Below are 21389 nucleotides of genomic sequence, written 5' to 3' on the forward strand. Positions count from 1 at the left end.
GTGTGTGTGTGTATTGGTGTGTGTGTGCGTGTGTGTGTGTGTGTGTGTGTGTGCGCGTGCGCGTGTGTGTGTGTGTGTGTGTGTGTGTGTGCGCGTTTGTGTGAGTGTGTGTGTGTGTGTGTGTGTGTGTGTGTGTGCGTGCTTTGGTATCCCTGGAGTGGGGCTGGAATGTATGTATGTGTGTTTTGCAAGCAGGGGTGCTAGCCGCAGCATGGAGCAGCAGGGACAATGGTGTGTGGTGTGTGTACTTGTGTGTATGTGTGTGTGTGGGAGAGGGCACTTCAGCACAGCACAGGCAGTATACAGTACCTCTCCATCAGTGTGGTGGCCTCCTGATTTCCTTTCCTCCTCTTTCTCTCAGCAATGCCACGGAAAGCCCTGCTGGGACCGGTCACACTGTTAACGGAAACGTCCGGGCGAGCGTGTGTGCGTGAGGGTCATTTTAGTGTTAGTCAGGAAAAACCAAGAGACTGCACTGTGTTAGAGCCATAACAGGTGTCAAATCACGCACACACACACACAGTCTAACCTAACAGCAGAACTGAGACAAACACATCAGCAGGGACTTAAAGTTCAGTGAAGGCTTAAGAGCCTTAAGAGTGTGTGTATGTGTGTGTGTGTGTGTGTGTGTGTGTGTGTGTGTGTGTGTTGCTCTGATATCTAATGCACTGAAACATTGCCTTTTGACAGGATGACAGAATTCATAGCCATCATCACTGACAGTCAATGTCAAAAACAAACTGGTGCCCACAATGGATAAAATTAATGATGGCCCTCTGTACATGGAGAGTGAGAGAGAGAGACAGGGAACAAGAGAGAGAGAGAGAGAGAGAGAGAGAGAGAGAGAGAGAGAGAGAGAGAGAGAGAATGTGTGCATGTGTGAGAGAGTCAGAGAGAGAGAGAGAGAGAGAACGTGTGTATGTGTGAGTCAGAGAGAAAGAGTGAGAGAGAACGTATGTGCGTGAGAGTCAGAGAGAGTGAGAGAGAGAGAGAGAGAGAGAGAGAGAGAGAGAATGTGTGTATGTGTGTGAGAGTCAGAGAGAGAGTGAGAGAGAACGTGTGTATGTGTGTGAGAGTCAGAGAGAGAGTGAGAGAGAATGTGTGTATGTGTGTGAGAGTCAGAGAGAGAGTGAGAGTTCTGATAAAAGGGCACACATTCCATTAAGTAACAGATTGGTGCCAGTCTAAGCACGATCAATGCAAATGTGAGTCACTTTCCTAAAACATCTCCCCTCAGGTCATCTTCACCGTGGATCCAAATAATTTATATGCAGCACACTAGTTGAAATTATTTTATCCAGTATAAAAAAAATCACGTGCATATATTTAATTCAGACAGCTTTTTAGATCTAAAACATTCAGAGGATCTAACTTGCATCACAGCAAGATCACGATTTTTACTTCCATGTACTTTAAACTCATATATCGACTAGGAGGAGCTGACTCCTGGACTGACATTTGACCTACACTGTGCTTGATATACACACAATTCTTATAAGCTGCCAGCATTTCACAACATGCAAACTTACTTTGTATGGTAAAGAACCAACACAATCCTGTTCTACTAAATGTTATTTGCTACTCTTACATCTTTGTGAGCTGTGCTCATTGTGCCTAAGGTGGAAGAGGGTGATGTGTTTGGATAAAGTTACAGCATAACTTCAAACACTCAGAGGCGTGTGGCAGGAGGGCAGTAAGCAGACGGGGCAGAGAGACGGTGGGCAGCAGCGCGGGGCACATGGGTGGGGTACTGGAAGGTGGGGCCAAGGAGAAATGGTTACTCACGATATTCTGCTCGACCAGATGCATCGGACAAGAGGGACGAAAAACAATGGGAGAGAAGAGGAGAAATCAGGCATGCCAGCCATTGCCGTTCAAATCCAGGGAAGGAAAGGTGAATTTTTAGATTAAAGATGTGAAATCAGTGAGTGTAAAAAAAAAAAAATAAAAAATCATCCAGTTCGGCTACTTTGGGAGAAACGGACGGTGACAAAACAGACACAAATGAAAAGAGGAACAGCAGTAGAGAGATAGTTTCAGAAAAAGAAATGACCAAAGACAGACAACAAAGAAATCTAAACCAAACAGAGGAGGAGGATGGGAGGGAGAGAAATGTCACACAGGGAAAGGAAGACAGCGGCTCAATGGGGGACTCGGCTTGCGGGGTTTGTCATTAAGCCATCCAGTGGGCAGGTGATAATTAGCCAGTCAGCTTTAGAGGCCACTGGCGGCGTCAGTGATTTTCTTTTGCTGGTACTATGGGGTTGCTTGACTTTTCGGCGAGGGTGCTCTGAAATGTAGAGGTTCCCGTTAGCGTGCTGGTCCCACTCGCCACAGCTGAACTTCTCTTGCAATACCACGGGCACACGTATGCACACGCGCGGACATACGCAGCAACTGCGCCGCCACAGTTGCAACAGCCATTCTGTGTTAGACACCAAGCGAGACGTTCGGCTCATGGGATAATAATATAAAGATCACAAGGCAGCCTACGTAAACGCATCTCTGAATATAACGTGAACATTCATGAAGCAAAAAGATGATCCATTATGATGTTGCTAACGCTAAGTTACAAATAAATTGCACTCTGGGTAACAGGACATGAAAGTAAAGTCAAATGTTCAGTGCGTGCTGCATCCACTGGCTGAATCAGATCACCTGTGCTGGATTTATGTTACTAGTCTAAAAATAATCGGTTTGCTTGATGGATGTAATTTTTTTGTACATGCAAATTAAAAACTCAACATTCTAAATAAACCGTAGAAATTACTTGGAGGTGCTGTCCTGGGGGAGCTACAGCTCCCCCAAACTCCTTTCTGGCACCGCGCATGTCTAAGAGGACTGAGAATAACCCAACCGTACTGTAAGACAGAGACATAGATCTATCCCCTGTCTTCCCACAGCCGAGACTGAAGTTGATTCCCAGAGTTAGTCCTGCACAAGGAGGGCTTAAGTAATAAGGGGTATTTAGTGTCCTGAGTGCGATGGACTCACGCTTGCATTGTGGTGGTGGCTGTCTGGAAGCTGAACATGTTCTCTTTGGGGAACCAGTTGTTTGCATGCTCTTCTGAAAGGCAAAAAGACAGATCAAATAAATCAAATCAATAAACGCAAATCAAATAAGACCTAAAGCACAGAGGACAGGTGAAATTTCACCAAACAATTTTAAATAAGCACACTTAGAAGCCAAGAAATAGCTGGCAGGTCACATGAAGAAAATACGAAGAACATCCTTGTCCCTCTGTGTCTGTCTTTCCATGCGTCTCGTCTTCTCTCACCTCGCTCCTCTGCGGACACTCGATCTTCACTGTACATCCTCTCCAGCTTTTTACGGTGTTTGCCCCCATTGCGGGGAGACGTCTCCAGGTCCAGGGAACGCTGGCAGCGGTACGGTGGCCGGCTGAAGGCTGCGCGGTCCGGGGTGCTGTCCTCCCGTGAGCCACTCCGCCTGGAGCCCCAGTCCCGGATGTTGTGGGTGCTGCCTGTGTTCTGCAGGGGCTGCGACTTAGGTGAAGGGCTGTAATTGTGGTGGTGGGTGTGGGTGTGGGTGTGGTTGCCGCGGCGATGGCTGCCGCGGTGATGACCGCCGCGTGCCTGGGGTGGGCTGGACGACCTTGTCGGCTCAGTGCTGCCCTTAAGGACCTCGAGCTCCAGGCTTTCCTCGCTAGGCCTCGCAGCAAGCATACCGCCCTCACACGTGATGGTGTAGACCCGCGCTGGCTTGACTGAGCTCTCCGCACACCGGGGCTGCTCCTGCGGGGTTTGGGCTTGGGACCGGTCTTCAGAAGAAAGGCTGGGCTCCACAGAGAGCCGACACTTGCAGCTAGCAGGAGGAGGTGCAGGCAGGCTACCCGACTGAGGCTGCTCTTGGCTGGGCTTGGCTACGTGACCTACTCTGGGGTGAGGGTGCAGGCTATTATTGTTGTGCAGGTGACTGATGTCTGGAGAGTTGGAGTCCTGGCTGATGAAGGCGTCAGACAGCAAGTGGTCTAGAAAATAGAGAGGCAAACAGTCGGAGGTAGATAGGGAAAGAAGGAAAAAAAAGAAAGCAATAATCTTCTGATTGGTCCTGCAAAGCTCTTCTGAAAGAGAAAATAACTGGCACAGGAGCGAGCCAAAGCTACAATGACAAAGGTAGATAAGGCCATTAAAATGTAGTGCTCAGAGGTGTGGCTGCTAATAAAAGTAAAGGCCTGGGAGGAAAGTTTAATAAGTCCTGATTTATGTATGAGTGCCTTTATGAGAGTCTTAAAGTGTCATCAAGAAGGATTGGGGCAGAACAAGCTTGTGCGGATTACAGGGGACAGAAGCAGAAGAGTCCATCTCACCTGATCCGTTGCGATTCTCTGGGTGGGAATGCGACAAGTATTCTCCAAATGCTCGAGCTGCTCTAGAGAGAGAGACACACACACACACACACACACACACATTATACACACACGAACATACACACACACACACACACACACACACACATGGCAGCAAATCAAACTGAAGATACGCTCCCAGTTTATCTGGATCATAAGCAACACCGCCAACTGCTTAACGCCACCCTTCTTTTTTTGCCCCAAACTGCCCCTAATTCTCTGCTTGTAGTGTCATGCAGGAGGAATAAACATGTCCGATTTTATTCATAACTTGCATTAAAAAGAAATTACGCCTCATCTCCTTGGGCCTTTCAACCATTTTAGCAATCTCTCTTTCCAAGCTTTTTTTTTAAATGTCTAACGCGATGGGCTAGTTTTATTGCCGAGCCCCTCGCAAATCATGTAAGCACCATATTGTGGTATTGTAGTCATAATCTCCTTGATTGTTCCATAAGCCCATAAGTGACCACAGTCCTGGGACGAACATAGTGCATCACAGCCGGGGAGAAGCAACCTACTTAGAGAAATGAGACAACCCATTACTACAAAACGTCAGGCGCTGCGACCGTCCGCTTAAATGAGAACCGTGTGCTATCCACGTCTGCTCACACAGCCATCGCCACCTGGGCTCCTGCCGAAACAGGTCAACCCGGTAGGGTGTGGTGTGGAGGAATTCAGCGTGCGGTCCTGTGCTACGGCATCGGGACACGCAAGTTAGCATGCCAGCTGTTTGAGGAAACCAGCTAAAATATGTTCCATATAAATATACATGAGCAGAGCTGGAGTTAGAGGACTAACAGGATGGCGTGATCCAGCACTGTTACACAAATCAGGGAGGTCGAAGCAAGCAAGGATGTATTTTTAAAGAAGTGGGGCAAGAACAAATTGGGGGGATTATGAAAGACTTCCTGTAAGTCGTGTTAGTAGGTTCAAACAGTAACCACAAAGAGAACTGTTCATGTCAAAGTAGGGGACATGGTACATGGCTTCCCTACACTACATGTACCTCTTGTGGCATGATCACACAAATCAGAGTGTATGCAATGGTGTGTTTGGGGTTGTTTTTATATGTTGAAATTTCAGCATAATAGAAATGGAAAACCATATCCTCACTTTTAAGTGTGAAATAAGATAGTCCAGTCAGTTTGATGTTGGTTGCACACACCAGCACTCCACTCAGGTGCCACTCAGGTAAGTTAGCAAGGGGTTAGAGACATTAGCATATTGTGTTTGCAGCTAAGGGTGCTTTACATCCATCTGTAATTTGGCAAATGAGTACACTTTGCAGTGTGCAGGTGTGTATATTCAGGTGTGTGTAGTTGCTAAGCTGAGCAGAGAGCTGATCTCGGAGTACATTCAGGGTCTGACTCGAACATATAGCCTATATGAATGCACTGCTATGTTTTCTCCAGCAGCCAAGTTTCTCCCAGAGTTCACACTCAACAGTTGCGATGGTAACACGAAGCCAAACTGTACATGTCAACACACCCAATGACAGAGGGGGGGTTTAAGATGAGCAGTGGCTTATTATCATTTCAAGAGATCATATCAAGAAACTGTCATGGACTGCTTCTTCCGCATAAGTCAGGAGGTACGGTCCGCCGCATGCAGGGAATCCACAGGTGTATTGTTTGTCTGTTTAGTAACCACGCCCCCCCGGGAATTGCACACGTGCATAGGCTTTCTCAAGTGTCGCCGTTTCAACTTAAACCCATGTCCGTGAGAAATTCGTTTGTTTGTCATTGTCGCTACGTAAGTCGTTTAATGTCAACATCCGTCAGTGTAACTATTTGCGATAGCCGTAACGTCTGTGTTTGTGTGATCACCTTTGTTAGTGTGTACTTTGCTAAATGTTAAACCATGTAATCATGTTCAATGTCAACGTTTGTGAGTGCCTGTCGTGTAGTGTGTGTTTCATGTTAATAAATGTTCCACATGAACGAGGAGGTCTATGCATCTTGCCCCATGCCCTGCGGCACTCGGGCCAGCAGCATTACAGAAACAGGCACTCCAATCAGACGTTCAGAACAGAACGTTTCGACAGGGTTAAACAAGTGCTGTGGTGCTTGATCCCTCTTGTATTGTGACCAAAGAGTGTCCTGGACATGATAGTATATCTGGAAGAAAGGGGGGTACAATAGGTCCCCTTACTTACAGATGCACTAACATAGCACTAACCATTATAGGAATACATAATGTACCACTGTAGCATATGCAGAATTCCTGAGATTTATCATTCAAGACATGACTGCCCATCAGAGGCATTCTGCAGACTCATCTACTGTTTCTGTCCTGTACAATTCCATCTGAGCAAGCTCAAAATGCACTACTAATTACTTTCATGCTCACCACTGGTACATGTACAATCTGTCTCTCTCATTTTCTCTCTCACACAGACCAGTGCTAATGATAATACCTTCCCACACACACATGCTTCTCCTGGAGGCACAACTCTATATACAAATACATACAAGCAAATACACTTACGGCATTTAATTTAGCTGACACTTTTATCCAAAGCTACTTGTACAATTACGACTCAGTACAACTTGAGCAAATGAGGATTAAGGGTCTCGCTCAGGGGCCCAACGGTGGCAACGTGGCAGTGGTGGGGCTTGAACCAGCAACCTTCTGATTACATGTCAAGTACCTTAATCAACCAACCCCCCCCACACACACACACACACACACACACACACACACACACACACACACACACACACACACACACACACACACACACACACACACACACACACACACACACACACACACACACACACACACACACACACACACACACACACACACACACACACATGCATTTCGTATGCATATACAAACAGAAGTGCAACCTCCTACCAAATACACATACAGACAGACACACAAACCCAGGATCTGCAGGAGGTAGGGAGATAGTGCAGTCTAAGCTCTCTCTTGGGATGCAGGGAAATGGAATTGGCGTTTTGCTGATGTAACCATGCATTCCTGCAATGACACTCTCAATAATTAAAGACCAGCCAGGAAGTGCATATAGCACTCTCTATTTGTCTCTCTCTCTTCATCCTTATCTCTGTACTATACCCTGTAAAATTACTTCACAAAGAAAGTACTCTGAAGGGATGAGAACTAATTGTAAGTGGAGGAGTCTGTAATAGATAAAACTTGAAAGATTTGGGACATGAAAGTATTGATATATCTGATGCTTCAATACCACCCATGTTCCAATACCACCCGGTTGCAACATCGCCCAGCTCCAACACTCCCCATGCTCCAACAACACCCAGTTGCAACACCTTCTAGCTGCAACACTGTTCAAATCCAACAGCCCATCCAACACTAGACCCTACACTCCACTGCCTTTTGGGGATCCTCTTATTCCCTAGGCTGCATCTCTTTGTACTCTACCACTACCACTCTAGCAATGCACCAAGATCATACTTTCCAAATAATCCTTCTTTAACATAAGATGTCCTCCCCATCCTAACTGTTAGGAAAACTAGACAAAAGCAAAAAGCTACTTATAGATTAATTGAAGTATGAACAAAACATAACACAACAATCACAGTAGGATATGATAGTCAAATCTCTCTTTCAGTCCACACACACACACACACACACACAAACACACACACACACACACATACACAAACACAAAAACAAACCCTGTCTCTCTCTTTGGCAGTCTCTCTGTCTCTCTCTCTCTCTCTCTCTCTCTTTCTCTGTGTTTCTCACACATATCTTCTGGCCTCATACTGTCTCCTGGGTTGAGTGAGAAAGCTGAGTTGTGCTTCTGAGAACATCTACCCTGTTTCCAGCCATGGTAGCGAAGCAGGCAGGGAAGCGATAGTCAGGGGGGAGACAGAGGGCATGGAGGAGTGTGCTGCGGAGAGTAAGAGAGAGAAATGGAATGAAAGAGGCAAAAATACCAATGCAGGGAGAACTAAAATAGAAATAGAGAAAAGTGGAAGAAGAGTATATTACAGCCATGACGTCTGTGTGTGCCGTACACTCATGGCTAAATTTGTTTTCTCAAACAGTGGAAGAGCTTCATATGGGTGAGACAAGAACTGCACAAAAAGATATATATAGACACAGTGAACAAAAGGCTGGTGTGGACACAGAAGAAGCATGCACACATACACACGCAAGACTTACAGCTGAAAAGAGTTTGCGCAGTATGTGCAGTGCAATCTAGGTGGATGTGGCCCTGAGAAGACTCGGGCAGAAGCAGCAGGTCTCATGACTCAGGAGCCACTAGTGGCCTGCTGTGTCCTGTCAAGCTAATTTGGTAAAAAGCACAGTTTGTTGCTCAGAGCCTCCCGCTTCGCCATACGCCAAGTGGCCAGGTGTCACGTGACCTCTTTTCCCTCTCTCCTCCTCCTCTCCTCTCAGTTCCCCCGCTACCCCTGGCTGCCACAGACATAACTGAGCATTACGATCATTTAAACTGGTACAAACCAAGTTTGCTCATTTGATCTCTTGATCTCTTGTTCTCAAATACCCTCCCACTCTAGTAGACACTTTCTCTCTCTCTCTCTCTCTCTCTCTTTTCGCTTCCTTTCTCTCCCCCTCTTTCCATCTTCCTTGCTATCTTTTTCTCTCTCCCTCTCTCTCTCTTTCTTCCCTCTCTTTTTCTGTCCAGTCAACTGCATTGACAGCGAGAATTTATGCAGGCTTACTGTGAGAACTCCAGTCTGACTCAGTCTTCTCTACGCAGCCCCAACTCTTCTCGTGACAACCACTTCATCAGTTTAATATCATCACTTCATCAGTTTAATAATACTCCTCAACTCAGATCCACTGTGCAGATATATGCAGATATAAAATACTTTCTCTTTTTTTTTCAAGTACATAAACAATATGAGCAACTACACGGTAAAGTGACACTGAGTTATACAGTCAGTTATGCATAGATTTATGTCAATTCATGGCGCTTAGCCTATGTGTACCTTGTGTCCGTAGGGGTGGGGAGAGGTGTGTATCAATTTTTTTAATAGCACATTTTTAATAGCACATTGTAAGCATAGCTCCCCATAGAAGCCAATAATTGAGTGTTACTCTGCAAAACACTCTTACATAACGCACTGCATACAGATATAGGAAAATTCCATAGCATTAAAAAGGGAGTAACCACCCCTGTCACTGATAACACAGAGTGCCGAGCTTCTGGTTTATGCTCAACACACACACACACAATAGCAGTGAAACACTTGTAATTACATGCTTACATGGTAGTAATTACATATGAGCCATGCAACCCCAAGACTGAAGACGGCTTCATGCTTTAATTAGAATAATTACTGTACATTCAGCCATTTAACAAAAATACATTTACCCTTTATTGAGATTTCATCAGCCTGGCACCATATAGGGTGCATATTTATGCTATCTCCTGTAGCTCACCTAGTACAGCAGGTAGGGCAAGGTGTTAACAATGCCATGGGCTCGATACCCATCTATGAGACCATACTGATAAATATTTAAGTTCTTCTGGTTAAGCATGTCTGCCAAATAAAAATGTAAACACCAATGCATATGATTACACTTTTACACTTTTATTTGTATAGCACCTTGAATTGCCTTGTGTATGAAAGGTGCACTATAAAAAAAAAATCCCATGCCTTGCCTTTTGGCTTCTGCATATAAACGCATAGCTCTATATATGCAATTAGGTTTATCCTGGTCTAACTGACAGAATTCAGCTACAAAGAAGACTGCAGATATGGGAAGAAAGTAGAACTATGCCTGCTTAAAGTGGAGAGGTTAAGATAGTGTCTATAGAGTTTGTTGCTATGACGATTCATCTACTACCAGCACTTGCACACTCAATGTTACACTCATTTGCATAAGGCTGCATACAGGCTTGTCATTCACTATATTGTCATTCTTCAAATTGAAGCAGTCAATAGAATGGCACTATCATTCATTATTAGACTTAGTGTGAGTACAATGTGTGTGTGTGTGTGTGTGTGTGTGTGTGTGTGTGTGTGTGTGTGTGTGTGTGTGTGTGTGCGTGTGTGTTTGTGGAATATGTAGTACTTTTTTAATCAATTAAATACTTCAATAATTCATGTACATGTGTAATTTGTGTAATTACGTTTTATGGTGCATCTACATACCAGTTAAATTTAATGAGAACCATTAGAAGTGCATAAAGAACAAGTAGTGGACAATACAGATAGAAGATAAGTTAAACGTATTATATGGTATTTAGCTGCTTGCAGTCTGTCTGTATTACAAGGGAGCTAATTGTATTGTCCTATAGTTAATGGCCAGTGCATTGTTTTCTCCATATTGCTGCCAAAAGTAATATCATCTGAATGACAACATTAGCAAGTTTAATTGCATCACTCTGTCATTGATGACCGTACCACAAATCTCTCTGCTAACTCATAATACCCAAGTGTAATAATAATGGTCTCTGATATAGCAATATCAGGCCACCAAAAGACCACAGTGAAATAATACCTTTAAGCCCCTCTCTGCTCATTTTGATGGTTATCTTCTATTATTCTAACTTTTGTGATTAATTTATAATGAACTGGAAGACAAAGAATGATGTTTTTTGGTTGAGCGATTTTTTTAAAATTAATTTTTCTGCTGGTTTCGTGTTGGATTGAGTTGAGCAGGACTAAATCTGGCATACGTGACATCAGGCCTGCCAAAGTACCAATCAGAATTAGTGAAATGTTTATGTCACCTACCCACTGCCTTCGGGCGGCTCGCATATTTCACAGGCTCATTCCACCATTGGAAGTTGTACCTCTGATCATCATGAGTCACTCTTTAGCAGATAACAGTCTAAAAATGAGTGGGTAAATGAACCCAAGGATCGACAGCACACACAGGGCTTTAAAATATGACAATTTTCTCACAAATCAGTGATAACCTCTACATTGTTTTATCAGGATTTGCTAAAAGACCTCATGAAACCACTCTCCCATCTGAAAACAGCCTCTCATATAAAATGACCACTTCCAAGCACATAATTCTGCCTTTTTATGACTGAGCAAACCTTAGCTAAGCCAGCAAGCATTTTAGATCCACTTTTTTCATTTACAAGTTTTGTAGTGGCTTTTATAGTGGTTGTTCATGTTGCCAGGGAGACACCACTGTCAATCATCAAGTGATCGGGCACAACCTCACAGTTCAACAAAGGCCTTGTTTGAGCTGTTGGAGTGTTTAACTACTACTAAATTGTATTAATAACTGACACACATGGACAAAGGGAGGGGTAATTATGCTAAAATGCTGTTTGTCGACTACAGTTAAGTGAGTTGGAGGATCTAGGACTGTATCCATCCCTGTGTGACTGGATCTCCAACTTCCTAACACAGATCACAATCAGTACGGGTGGGCAACTGTGTCTCATCCACCCTCACCGTTAGCACTGGAGCTCCGCAGGGTTGTGTTCTAAGCCCCCTGCTCTACTCACTGTACACCTACAACTGTGTGGCCACTTCCAGCTCTACCATCATTGTCAGGTTTGCTGACAATAACATCGTCATGGGCCTGATCTCGGACAACCACGAGAGGGACTACCTGGAGGAGATTAAACACCTGGAAAACTGGTGCCAGGAAAATAATCTCCTCCTAAACATCAGCAAGACAAAGGAGCTGATTGTGGACTGCAGACAGAAGCAGCAGCGGCACTACCAACCTGTGAGGATCAAAGGAACCACAGTTCACATCTCACAGGACCTGTCCTGGTCCCGCCACACCAACTCCCTGGCAAAGAAGGCTCGACAGTGTCTTTACCACCTCAGGTGCCTACGAGACATCAGACTGCTCTCCAAGATGCTGCGGAACTTCTACACCTGCACTATTGAGAGCATCCTCACGGGGAACATCACAATCTGGTTTGGGAACAGCACCAAGCAGGACAGACAAGCACTCCAAAGGGTGGTGCATTCAGCACCATTCATTGTGAAGGACCCCAACCATCCCAACAATAGGCTCTTCTCTCTGTTGAGGTCAGGGAAGCACTTTCACTCCCTGACGACCAACACAGAGAGACTGAAGAGGAGGTTCTTCCCACAGGCCATTCGGGCCCTGAATCAGGGCAACTGATGAACTGCGGGGACTACTCTGGGTACGATGTCCACAATAACATTATAACATCATCAAAAGACTGTAAAAAAATGTAAATTGTAAAAAAAAAAAAAAAAGAATGAAATTGTACATTGTGTATATATACATAGTATGAGTTATATCATGTGACTATATATATATATATATATATATATATATATATATATATATATATATATACATCACAAATAAAACTTTGAAACTTGAAACTGAAACTTTAATAAATATATATTTTTCTTGAATATAACATTGGTAAAAGCGTATTCCAATGTATATCTTTACTACTAAAATAGTTTTTAACCATGTCAAACCATAATAGGGGCTTTAAGATTTATTAACATTCTCCATTTTTGGTTCTCCAGTGCAGAGCAAAAGCTATTTTGGGATGCAAAAATTTAGCACAATTTTCCAGAGTGCAGAAATGTGCAGGCCAAATCCTGGCCCATTGAGAAAGGCGCTTACAAAGTTATGACCCTCAGGTGTGATTCTTCTATTACTAGTATGTTACATCAGCAGCAAAGGGAGATGTAGTGGATGTTTACTGTACCACCCTCTACAATTACAGCTACTTACATATAACAACCTTATACACTTAAAATTCTGGCTGGTTTTAAAAATACACAAATCTAAAAACAATATTGACTATAAAAAAGCCAAATGAATAATGATTGCTTCCATTATGTACACACTGAATACATCGTTGCTTCTGTATTAGGCAAAATTATACTTTTTCACCTGTGTGTCATTAAATTGTTCTGTGTCACAAAGAGAAATGCTGCCATAGCCATCCCTCACTGATGAGAAAAGGTGATTTTGACAAGAGTCATCCAGCCAACTGAATAAATTATAAAGAAAAGGGAGAGGCCCCAAATGGCATGCAGTGGCTCATCCGCAACTCATAATTAATGGAATTCTGGTTCAGGGAACTGCAGCAGAGACATAAAGGCACAACAGAGTGACGTGTTTGATCGGTTTAAGCCACGATGGCTCAGCAAGTGAGGGAGTAACTGATAACTGCAAAGTGACACACCAACAACAAGCAAAATCTTTAACCAGCGGGACATTTGCTGATTTAAAAAAAAAAAAATTTGAAGTTTCATAAAGGCTTCATTGTTCAAATGTCTAGGTGTCTGAGATATGGAATGATGTGAGTTGAAACTTCACCCACCTTCCCTGCTCAGTAACAAGCATCTGTGTCAGATGAGTTTGGATGCCAGTCACACAGACAAAGAGGCAGGTAAGATTTAGGCTCAGTGAAAGGGAAGAAAAAGTATTAAAACAGATTACAGAGATAACCTGTCACCCAAATTTGTCATAATATTAAACCACGACTGAACCTCTATTGTCTGTCCGAGATTTTCGTTTTTAAAGTGCCTCAGTCACTCGTGTATATAAGCCTTTCTAGTGTACGTTTCAGTTAGATGAGACTCTGTTTCAAAAATATGGCATCAGTTAATGGGATAAAGTGATGCAATGATTGGGCTTCTAAAAGCTTTCTAAGAATGCCATGAGAAAGAGAGAGGAGGTTAAAACCAGTAGAGGGGAGGCTGACTGTGAAGTTATGTGTGCAGTGTGTGACGTAACTACTCTAAAGCCTCTCACGTCATGTCTCACAACAAAGCCTCAGAACAGGCTAAATGCATAGGTAGGATGGTATAACTTGACAATAGTGACTCAATGGTTAATAGCAAATGCCATAGCAATGGCAAGGTCAGGTTTGCAACATGATGAGAATGTTTCCATGTTGGGTTGTCAATAACAGAGGAAGAATGGAGGGAGGCATATTTCATTCTATACAGAGTGAACAATATTGGTTTGTACCATTATACCTCGTAACGTGAGCTAGAAAAGACTCGGTTGTTTTGGGTTAGGGTATATAATGATTCAAGTAAGTTATCAGCCGTTTCTATTTCATTATTTAAAAAAAAATGGAACACCATATTTGAAATGAATAAGAAATTAATTAAAGATGGCTAAATAAGTAACCTACGGTTAAGTGTTTTAAAGCCTTTCACCAGTGGTGCTTAACCGACCCAAATAGGATGCGACATAAACCTTTATGCTACTCGCTATTGAAACGCATCGAAGACGGATTTTTAAAAAAGTTATACCCCCCACTCCTCAGGGAAAATAAAATGACATAAAAAAGTTATCCAGCAAAGAAAGAAATAAGTTTAGTTACCTAAATTCATTCGTTCATCACCTCAAGATGAAAAAGGCCATTCACAGAGTAGGTTAAAAGCGCGCTCTCCTGTGCTGGCCAAAAACGTTCTCGAAAAGCAGAAGCAGCCCTATAGGCTGTTTGCTTGCAGGGGTTGTAGAAGTGACCAGAATACTCAAAATATTGCTGTCAGAGGACTGAGATTAGGCTTTGCGTAGATGCACTCAGAAAAGCCTTTGTTGAGTTATGTTTAAGCCACATGATGCTGCGGATATGTATGATATATGTACTTACGTAGCTTTTGCCTAATTTTATTACGGCCAGTTCCCAAAGCAGCACGGCTTAAAGCAACACGGTTCAACAACACATTGCCGTTAAACTGTTTCCTACCCAAAAGCTTTATATCAAAAGTTCTAGACCATTCCCAAGTGAAGAAAAGCATTTATTTATGAGACGCATTGAAGAGCTCTCATATATCAACTATATAATAGCATACGATATAATGCTTACATAACAAAAACTAGAAAACAAAGAAACGCAGTACACGACCTGTATGTATAATAAACTAGCAATATTGTTAATAAAATATATGTCAGGCGATTGTTTGCACGCTGTCTGGAGATCTGAGCAGTGCTGAGGTAGTACTAAACGTACTACGGCGCGCGTAAACCAACATGATGTAAGTGGCTCGGCGTCAGTCGCGGACACTCACCTAACTTTTGCTGCAACAGAGGAAATCGCATCATTCCTTAAATTCTTCCTCTTGGACACGGCAGTTCCCATGCTAATCCGATCTACAATAAGATGCAAAATGCTCTGTAAGCCAACGGTCCGCAAAATGAAGCTGGAAATTTGCCTCCTCTTAAGTCAAAAGGCTTAAAACATCAGATTTCCTGAATGATCCTCATATTAGTAGGCGTGTATTACATGATTCATCGCTTTTCGTCTGTCATGTCCAGGGTTATATCTTGTTGCTCGTGTGAAGCTTGTACAGTAATGCACACAGCGCGATGAGCGCTCACTTGCACGCGTGTAGTCTGTCTCCGTCTCTGTCTCTGTCTCTCTCTCTCTCTCTCTCTCTCTCTCTCTCTCTCTCTCTCTCTCTCTCTCTCTCTCGACAGAGTAAGGTAAGTGAATTGCCACCATGTATGGCACAACACCCCTAATGGCCTTCAAAGTGTTGGAACATGGCAGGCAACATGAACGAGGCAGAATTGAAGGAAGACTTAAATGATAGGTCATGGGAGCACATAAAGTCTTATTATGAAAATGTGCTGATCCGCTAACCAGGTTTTATTGTCAGTTACATTCTGATCATGCAGCAGGAGGTGAAGAGCCTCTGCACCTTATGAGGTGCAGGACAGCACAGAGAAGCTGGGTAACGGAGAAGCTTGAACGAGGCAAAAACAGAAACTCAGTCATTGTTTTTAAGAAAACAGTAAACAAATAAACATATAGCAAAACAGAAAATAGGAAATCTTTATATATATATATATATATATATATATATATATATATATATATATATATATATAAATAAAATGTATGTGTATGTATGTGTATTAAATATTTATAACTTTACACTATAATAGTCACAAACCATAGACCTAAAACCCTAGAGCCTCATCATACAGTGACTGACTGATGAACACGCAATTCTAAAACTCACTGATAACCTGTAAGGAGAAGATAGTGCTTGAGTAATATGCCCTCTACTGGAGAAATATGAGGCTTCTGACTGGTCTTAGCGTGAAGACACTCTGCTTAGGTGCACGTTCTAGACATTGTCTATACCATCTGAATGCGGCCGTAGCTCTCTAAAGACACAGCATACCGCACTTCACAAATGTCAGACCTAGAGCTATTTTGTTATAGATACCATCAGAAATGTCAGACCTAGAGCTATTTTGTTATAGATACCATCAGTCGCCAACAGTCCGTCAGATTTGAGAGTCACCATGGTGATGACAAAAGTGTCATTAAAGGGACCAGCATTGTCATCATGTAAATTATAAAGAAGGCCGATTGCAGGACCCATCAGTGCAGATAGAAGTAGCGTACCAACATGCAGAATGAGCTAAAAATTACCAAGGTTTCCCAGAGCAGGGTGGGCACTTTCTCCATGTCATGCCTGAAGTGTGGAATGCAGTGCAATAGTCCATAATAAATATTTTCTTCCCTGCAATAAACAGGTGTATAAAAATGTAACAGCCCACTCAGGATCCACACCCTTTGTTCCTCTCAAAGTTCAGCCTATTTCTGTGGATGCAGCATCTGCTTGTATCTCTGTACACTCATGATCACACACAACATGCAACAATATAGGAGCCTATACAGCATGGAGGAGAAAAGCTTGCACAGCTGAACCAAAGTCCAGCCATGCAAAATTCCCAGATCCACGGCGGCAGGGGAAGCAATGTAAGCAGGTCCGACATGGCCAGGTTCAGCAGCGGTCTTGTGATGAAGCTGTCCTCCTTCATGCAATGAATAAAAACCACCAGCACCTCTAGATTAACAGAGGCCCCTAGAGCAGAGCACGGCCCCCACACAATGCTTTTGGCAAGGAATTCTGGCATGACTTGGGTGGGTAGTGAGCAGCTGGAGGAGTGGAGGCGCTGCATGGTTCACGGTTGAATGCTAGCATGACGTGAGGTGGCTCCAGCTTGGCTCCAGTCTGGCTAGGTGAAAATGTGAACATAGGCATGGTTTCTGGGAATTTTTATATGACATTTTATCCCAGCTATATGTGTGCATATGCAGTGTGCAAGATTAGATAAAAAAGGATAAAAAAGGAAAGCAAAAATTGTAAAGTAAAAATGAAAGTAAAGTGTCAGTTCAGTGTCAATCCAAAATCAAAATAAATCTACTCATTCCATGTCACTGACATGGAAAATGTGGTTCTTCCTTTCTGTGTCATTTGTTTAAGGGTCTTACAACTTTTTTTTTTTGATAAGACAGAAAACATAAATTTTCATTTTTTTTAATCAGTTTCATGCTAAAAACACAAAATAATATCTTGAACAGTAAGACTTTTCTCCTGAAATTCAGAACAAAATTGACATGTACTAAAGTGGCTGTGCTACAGAGGGTTTCTCCATGATAATGAAACAAGACCAAGAAAAATCAAGAAGCTGTTAATATCACTCCCTGGAGCTTCTGGAGCATCAGACGCATTGCTTCTTTCAGAATAATCTTATGAGAAAAACCTGTTGATAGAAAAGCTCACTGGCCATGCTTTTCAAGAGCATCATTCCCCCCCCAAAAACTTTGGTCTAACACCAATCTCTGTTACAGGTACAAACATTGGAATACTAACTAATAGACTGCTTACGTCTATTTGACAGTAGATTGATAAACATTTCTCATGACTGTAGCAGCTGCAGGCCAGTTACCATATCCAGTAGTTTTAGGACAGGATATTGCAGTGATAATAGATCTGCTCTCTAAAACTTAACAGTGCATGGTAACGACAAGAACACAAAATGTTTCCCAGCAGAATTAACGTTTAATGACACTGAGGTGGAAGTAAACTCACCTAAGACAGTTAAGCCTAAAGCACAGAAACGCAGGGAGAAGTTCCTAAAGTCAGTCCTAGCAGAGATGCCGCCCCTGCCTAGGACTCCAGTAGATTCCCCTATAGCATCAGATATTGACCCACTGCAGGGTCAGGATTCTACTTTTCAGCCATGGTTTAATAAGGTGTCTGAGGTTGATGGCATAAAGCAAAGGAGGATAGGGTTAAATGAAGATGCTTATATTATAAAGAAGGGAATTTTGTACCAGCGTAAAGGTGAAATTGAGCTGCTGATTGTCCCAGCCTCAATGAGGTTAACAGTAATGAAGCTAGGTCATTCCATACCTTGGGCAGGGCATCTAAGCAAGCATAAAACTCTGTTTTACATAGGTGCACGTTTCATATGGCCAAAAATGTACACAAATTTTGCCAAGTTATGTAAGACATAATGAATGCCAATTGACATCAAGCAGATCAGTTCCTACAGCGCATTTGCACCCACTTCTTATAACTGATACCCCATTTGAGAGGAGAGGTATGGACATAGTGGGTCCCTTAGAAAGAAGCAAAACAGGTATATTTTGGTGGCATGTGATTATGCCACACATTACGCTTAAGCTTTCTCATTGCACACAATTAAGGCTAGACAGGTGGCTAATGCTCTCGTGCATCTGTTTGAAAGAGTAGGTCTCCCTTGGGAAATTTTATCAGATCAAGGCACAAACTTTCTGCCTTGATTTCTGCAAGAGGTGCATAAACTGTTAGGCATGGAATTAAGACCTCCCCCTATCATCCTCAGACAGATGGTTTAGTTGAAATATTCACCGAGATCCTCAAGGCAATGCTTCACAAATTTGTCTCACAGACTGGCACTGACTGGGACCAGTGGCTTCCCTAGCTTCTTTTTGCATACAGAGAGGTACCACAGGCATCTACAGGATTTTCTCTATTGTCTTCAAGTTCAGGGGCCTCTTGAGACCTCTTGATAGAGCAGTGGGAAGAACCCAAGGCTACTGAAGACAGTGTGGTTGCCAGAGCACAGCAAGAAACACCAGAGGTTCCATATTATCCCACTGAAGGAGTATTGAAGAGGGACTGGAATAGTGCAGCAACTAATGGTGCAAGCAGTCAGGGAGGAAGATGTGCTTCCAGAGCAGTGTTTCCCTACTCAGCAAGCAGCATAGCCCGTGGATCTGTCACACTTAACCTTGGAAGAACAAGAGCAGGTGGCAGGGCTGATGGACCCAACACTCTTCACAGAGAAACCAACATGGTCCAGCATAGTATCCACCTGAAAAAACACTCCAGCTCGCCAGAAGTGCTACAGAATCCCAGAAAGACTGCTGCATTTGTTATGGCAGGAGCTAGACCTTATGAGGGAGATGGGAGTGATTGAACCCTCACGCAGTGAGTGGTGCAGCCCAGTAGTACAGGTACCTAAAAAGGATGGCACAAGGCATTTTGCATAGAATTTAGGCTGATTAACACGCTGTCCAAGTTCGACCCATACCCAATGCCTAGAGTGGATGATATGATTGAAAGACTGGGCAGGGACAGGTACATTTCCACTATTGATCTGAGCAAGGGTTACTGGCAGTTTCCTTTAGCACTAGAACCAAAGGAACTCACTGCTTTCAGAACACCATATGGCATTTCCAGTTTACAGTGATGCTGTTTTGCCTCCAGGGGGCACCAGCCTCTTTTCAGAGGCTAATGGACAAAGTTCCGGAAGGTACAGCGGACTACACAGTGGCATACCTGGATGTGTCTTTTCTGAACATTACTCTTGGACTCTAACCCACTGTATTGGCTAGGATGTATTCTATGAGTAAATGATCAAACACTTTTGTAAGTCGCTCTGGATAAGAACGTCTGCTAAATGCCGTAAACGTAAATTGTTGCAATTCACCACAGTGTTGGTCTTGAGTGTGGATTGAACACTGAGCATTAATCTTTGTCCATGTGCATAACTATCATCTATTTAAAAATCTATTTAAGGTTTTTTCAGCTGCAGAAAGAGGATATGATTAAAGGTCAGTACTCTCACTTGGATTCTAGAAATTCTAGAGATAAAGGAACGCTATAGCTAGTACCAAAGTGAAAGTTTTTCATTAGCAAATGAAAGTGGTATAGTAATAAATGTTTTAAATGGTAAAAGAACATAGAAAAATCAGCACATTTGCAAATTTACATTTACAAACGAATCGGTTACACATCTTACCACAGATTCTGGTGCTCTCTATGGTTTTCTCTAGAAAAAAAAAAAATTTATTGAGACCTTCCAGTGTTTAAAAAATTAAAAAGACATCATTACCAAAGTGTAAAAGATGAATTAAAATGAATAAAATTTAGAGAAAGTTTATATAACATGAGTTCACATTAACTATTAAAACTTGTTTCAGTATGTTCCTATAATTACAACACTTGAGTAGTGCATCTAAGTTTATGTACAAGATCATTTTTAGCTCCTTTACATTCTAGTGATTTATAAAATCATTACATTTATGATTAAACATCAAATATTCTAATTTAATAGATTTATTACATTTATCTATTTACATTGTACCAGTGCCACATTTCCAGTGAAGGATCAGATACAAGTAAGTACAAATACTATAAAACACAACCAAGGCATAGGCTGTAGAAGTGATTAAAAGACACTCGGATCAACACAAAACACACATTACAATAAAGTTAAAACAAAATACAAATCAACACTATTAAGATGTAATATATACATAACACATGGACTATCTAGAGATTGCCAGGTGATATACACAAGTCTTTTTAATTTAAGTTGCACTAGCAAAGAAACACATATTGTGATTGCTCCTCTGTAATCACCCAGTGTTTTCAAAAGTTTTCTGAAGGCTATGAGGGATTCTGTAGGGTGGGGAAAGCTCATGGCTTACTCCACCTCTGAGGAATTGTCCATGAGAAGAATGCGGATTGGCATTTCATGCCTCATAATGGTGGCAGCACCAGTTCTTGCAGGTCTTTGGAAAAAAAAAAAAAAGAACAATAGTTCAAGAAGTTGCAAGAAACTCTAATTTGGTGTCCTTTTTCTGGTTAGTGAGGTAACTAGGAAGACATGACGAGGCAGACCTTTTAGCCAGAGGTGTACAGGTCGGCCCTTCTACCAATTCAGAGGAGTAAGAAAAAGTGGATGGAAAAATAATCTAAACTTATTTCATAAATAAAGTAAAATAAAAAACATATTTTACATATTCTTGGTTACTATATGATTCATTTC

The 21389-nt window shown here is 42.5% G+C and overlaps 1 protein-coding gene across 3 annotated transcripts in view; it reads right to left on the reverse strand.

Moving 5' to 3' along the window:
• nsmfb (NMDA receptor synaptonuclear signaling and neuronal migration factor b) overlaps nucleotides 1-15643 on the reverse strand; it is a 26806-nt gene extending 11163 nt beyond the window's left edge. Inside the window, exons 1-5 of one of the 3 annotated variants that reach the window (XM_081715154.1) lie at nucleotides 15550-15643; nucleotides 15335-15416; nucleotides 4329-4390; nucleotides 3279-3989; nucleotides 2995-3067 (exon numbers count right to left, since the gene is read on the reverse strand). In XM_081715154.1, coding sequence (XP_081571280.1) covers nucleotides 2995-3067; nucleotides 3279-3989; nucleotides 4329-4390; nucleotides 15335-15405 — 917 coding nt within the window. In that variant the 5' untranslated portion in view covers nucleotides 15406-15416; nucleotides 15550-15643. Of the gene's footprint in view, nucleotides 1-2994; nucleotides 3068-3278; nucleotides 3990-4328; nucleotides 4391-15334 lie in introns of all 3 variants that reach the window. The other 2 variants (XM_081715157.1, XM_081715153.1) reach the window with 2 other exon arrangements.
• Between the last annotated feature and the right edge of the window lie 5746 nt (nucleotides 15644-21389).

Source organism: Electrophorus electricus, chromosome 5 (genome assembly GCF_041902795.1).
Source record: "Electrophorus electricus isolate QZ-2024a chromosome 5, ASM4190279v1, whole genome shotgun sequence".
NCBI classification, from domain to species: Eukaryota; Metazoa; Chordata; class Actinopteri; order Gymnotiformes; family Gymnotidae; genus Electrophorus; species Electrophorus electricus.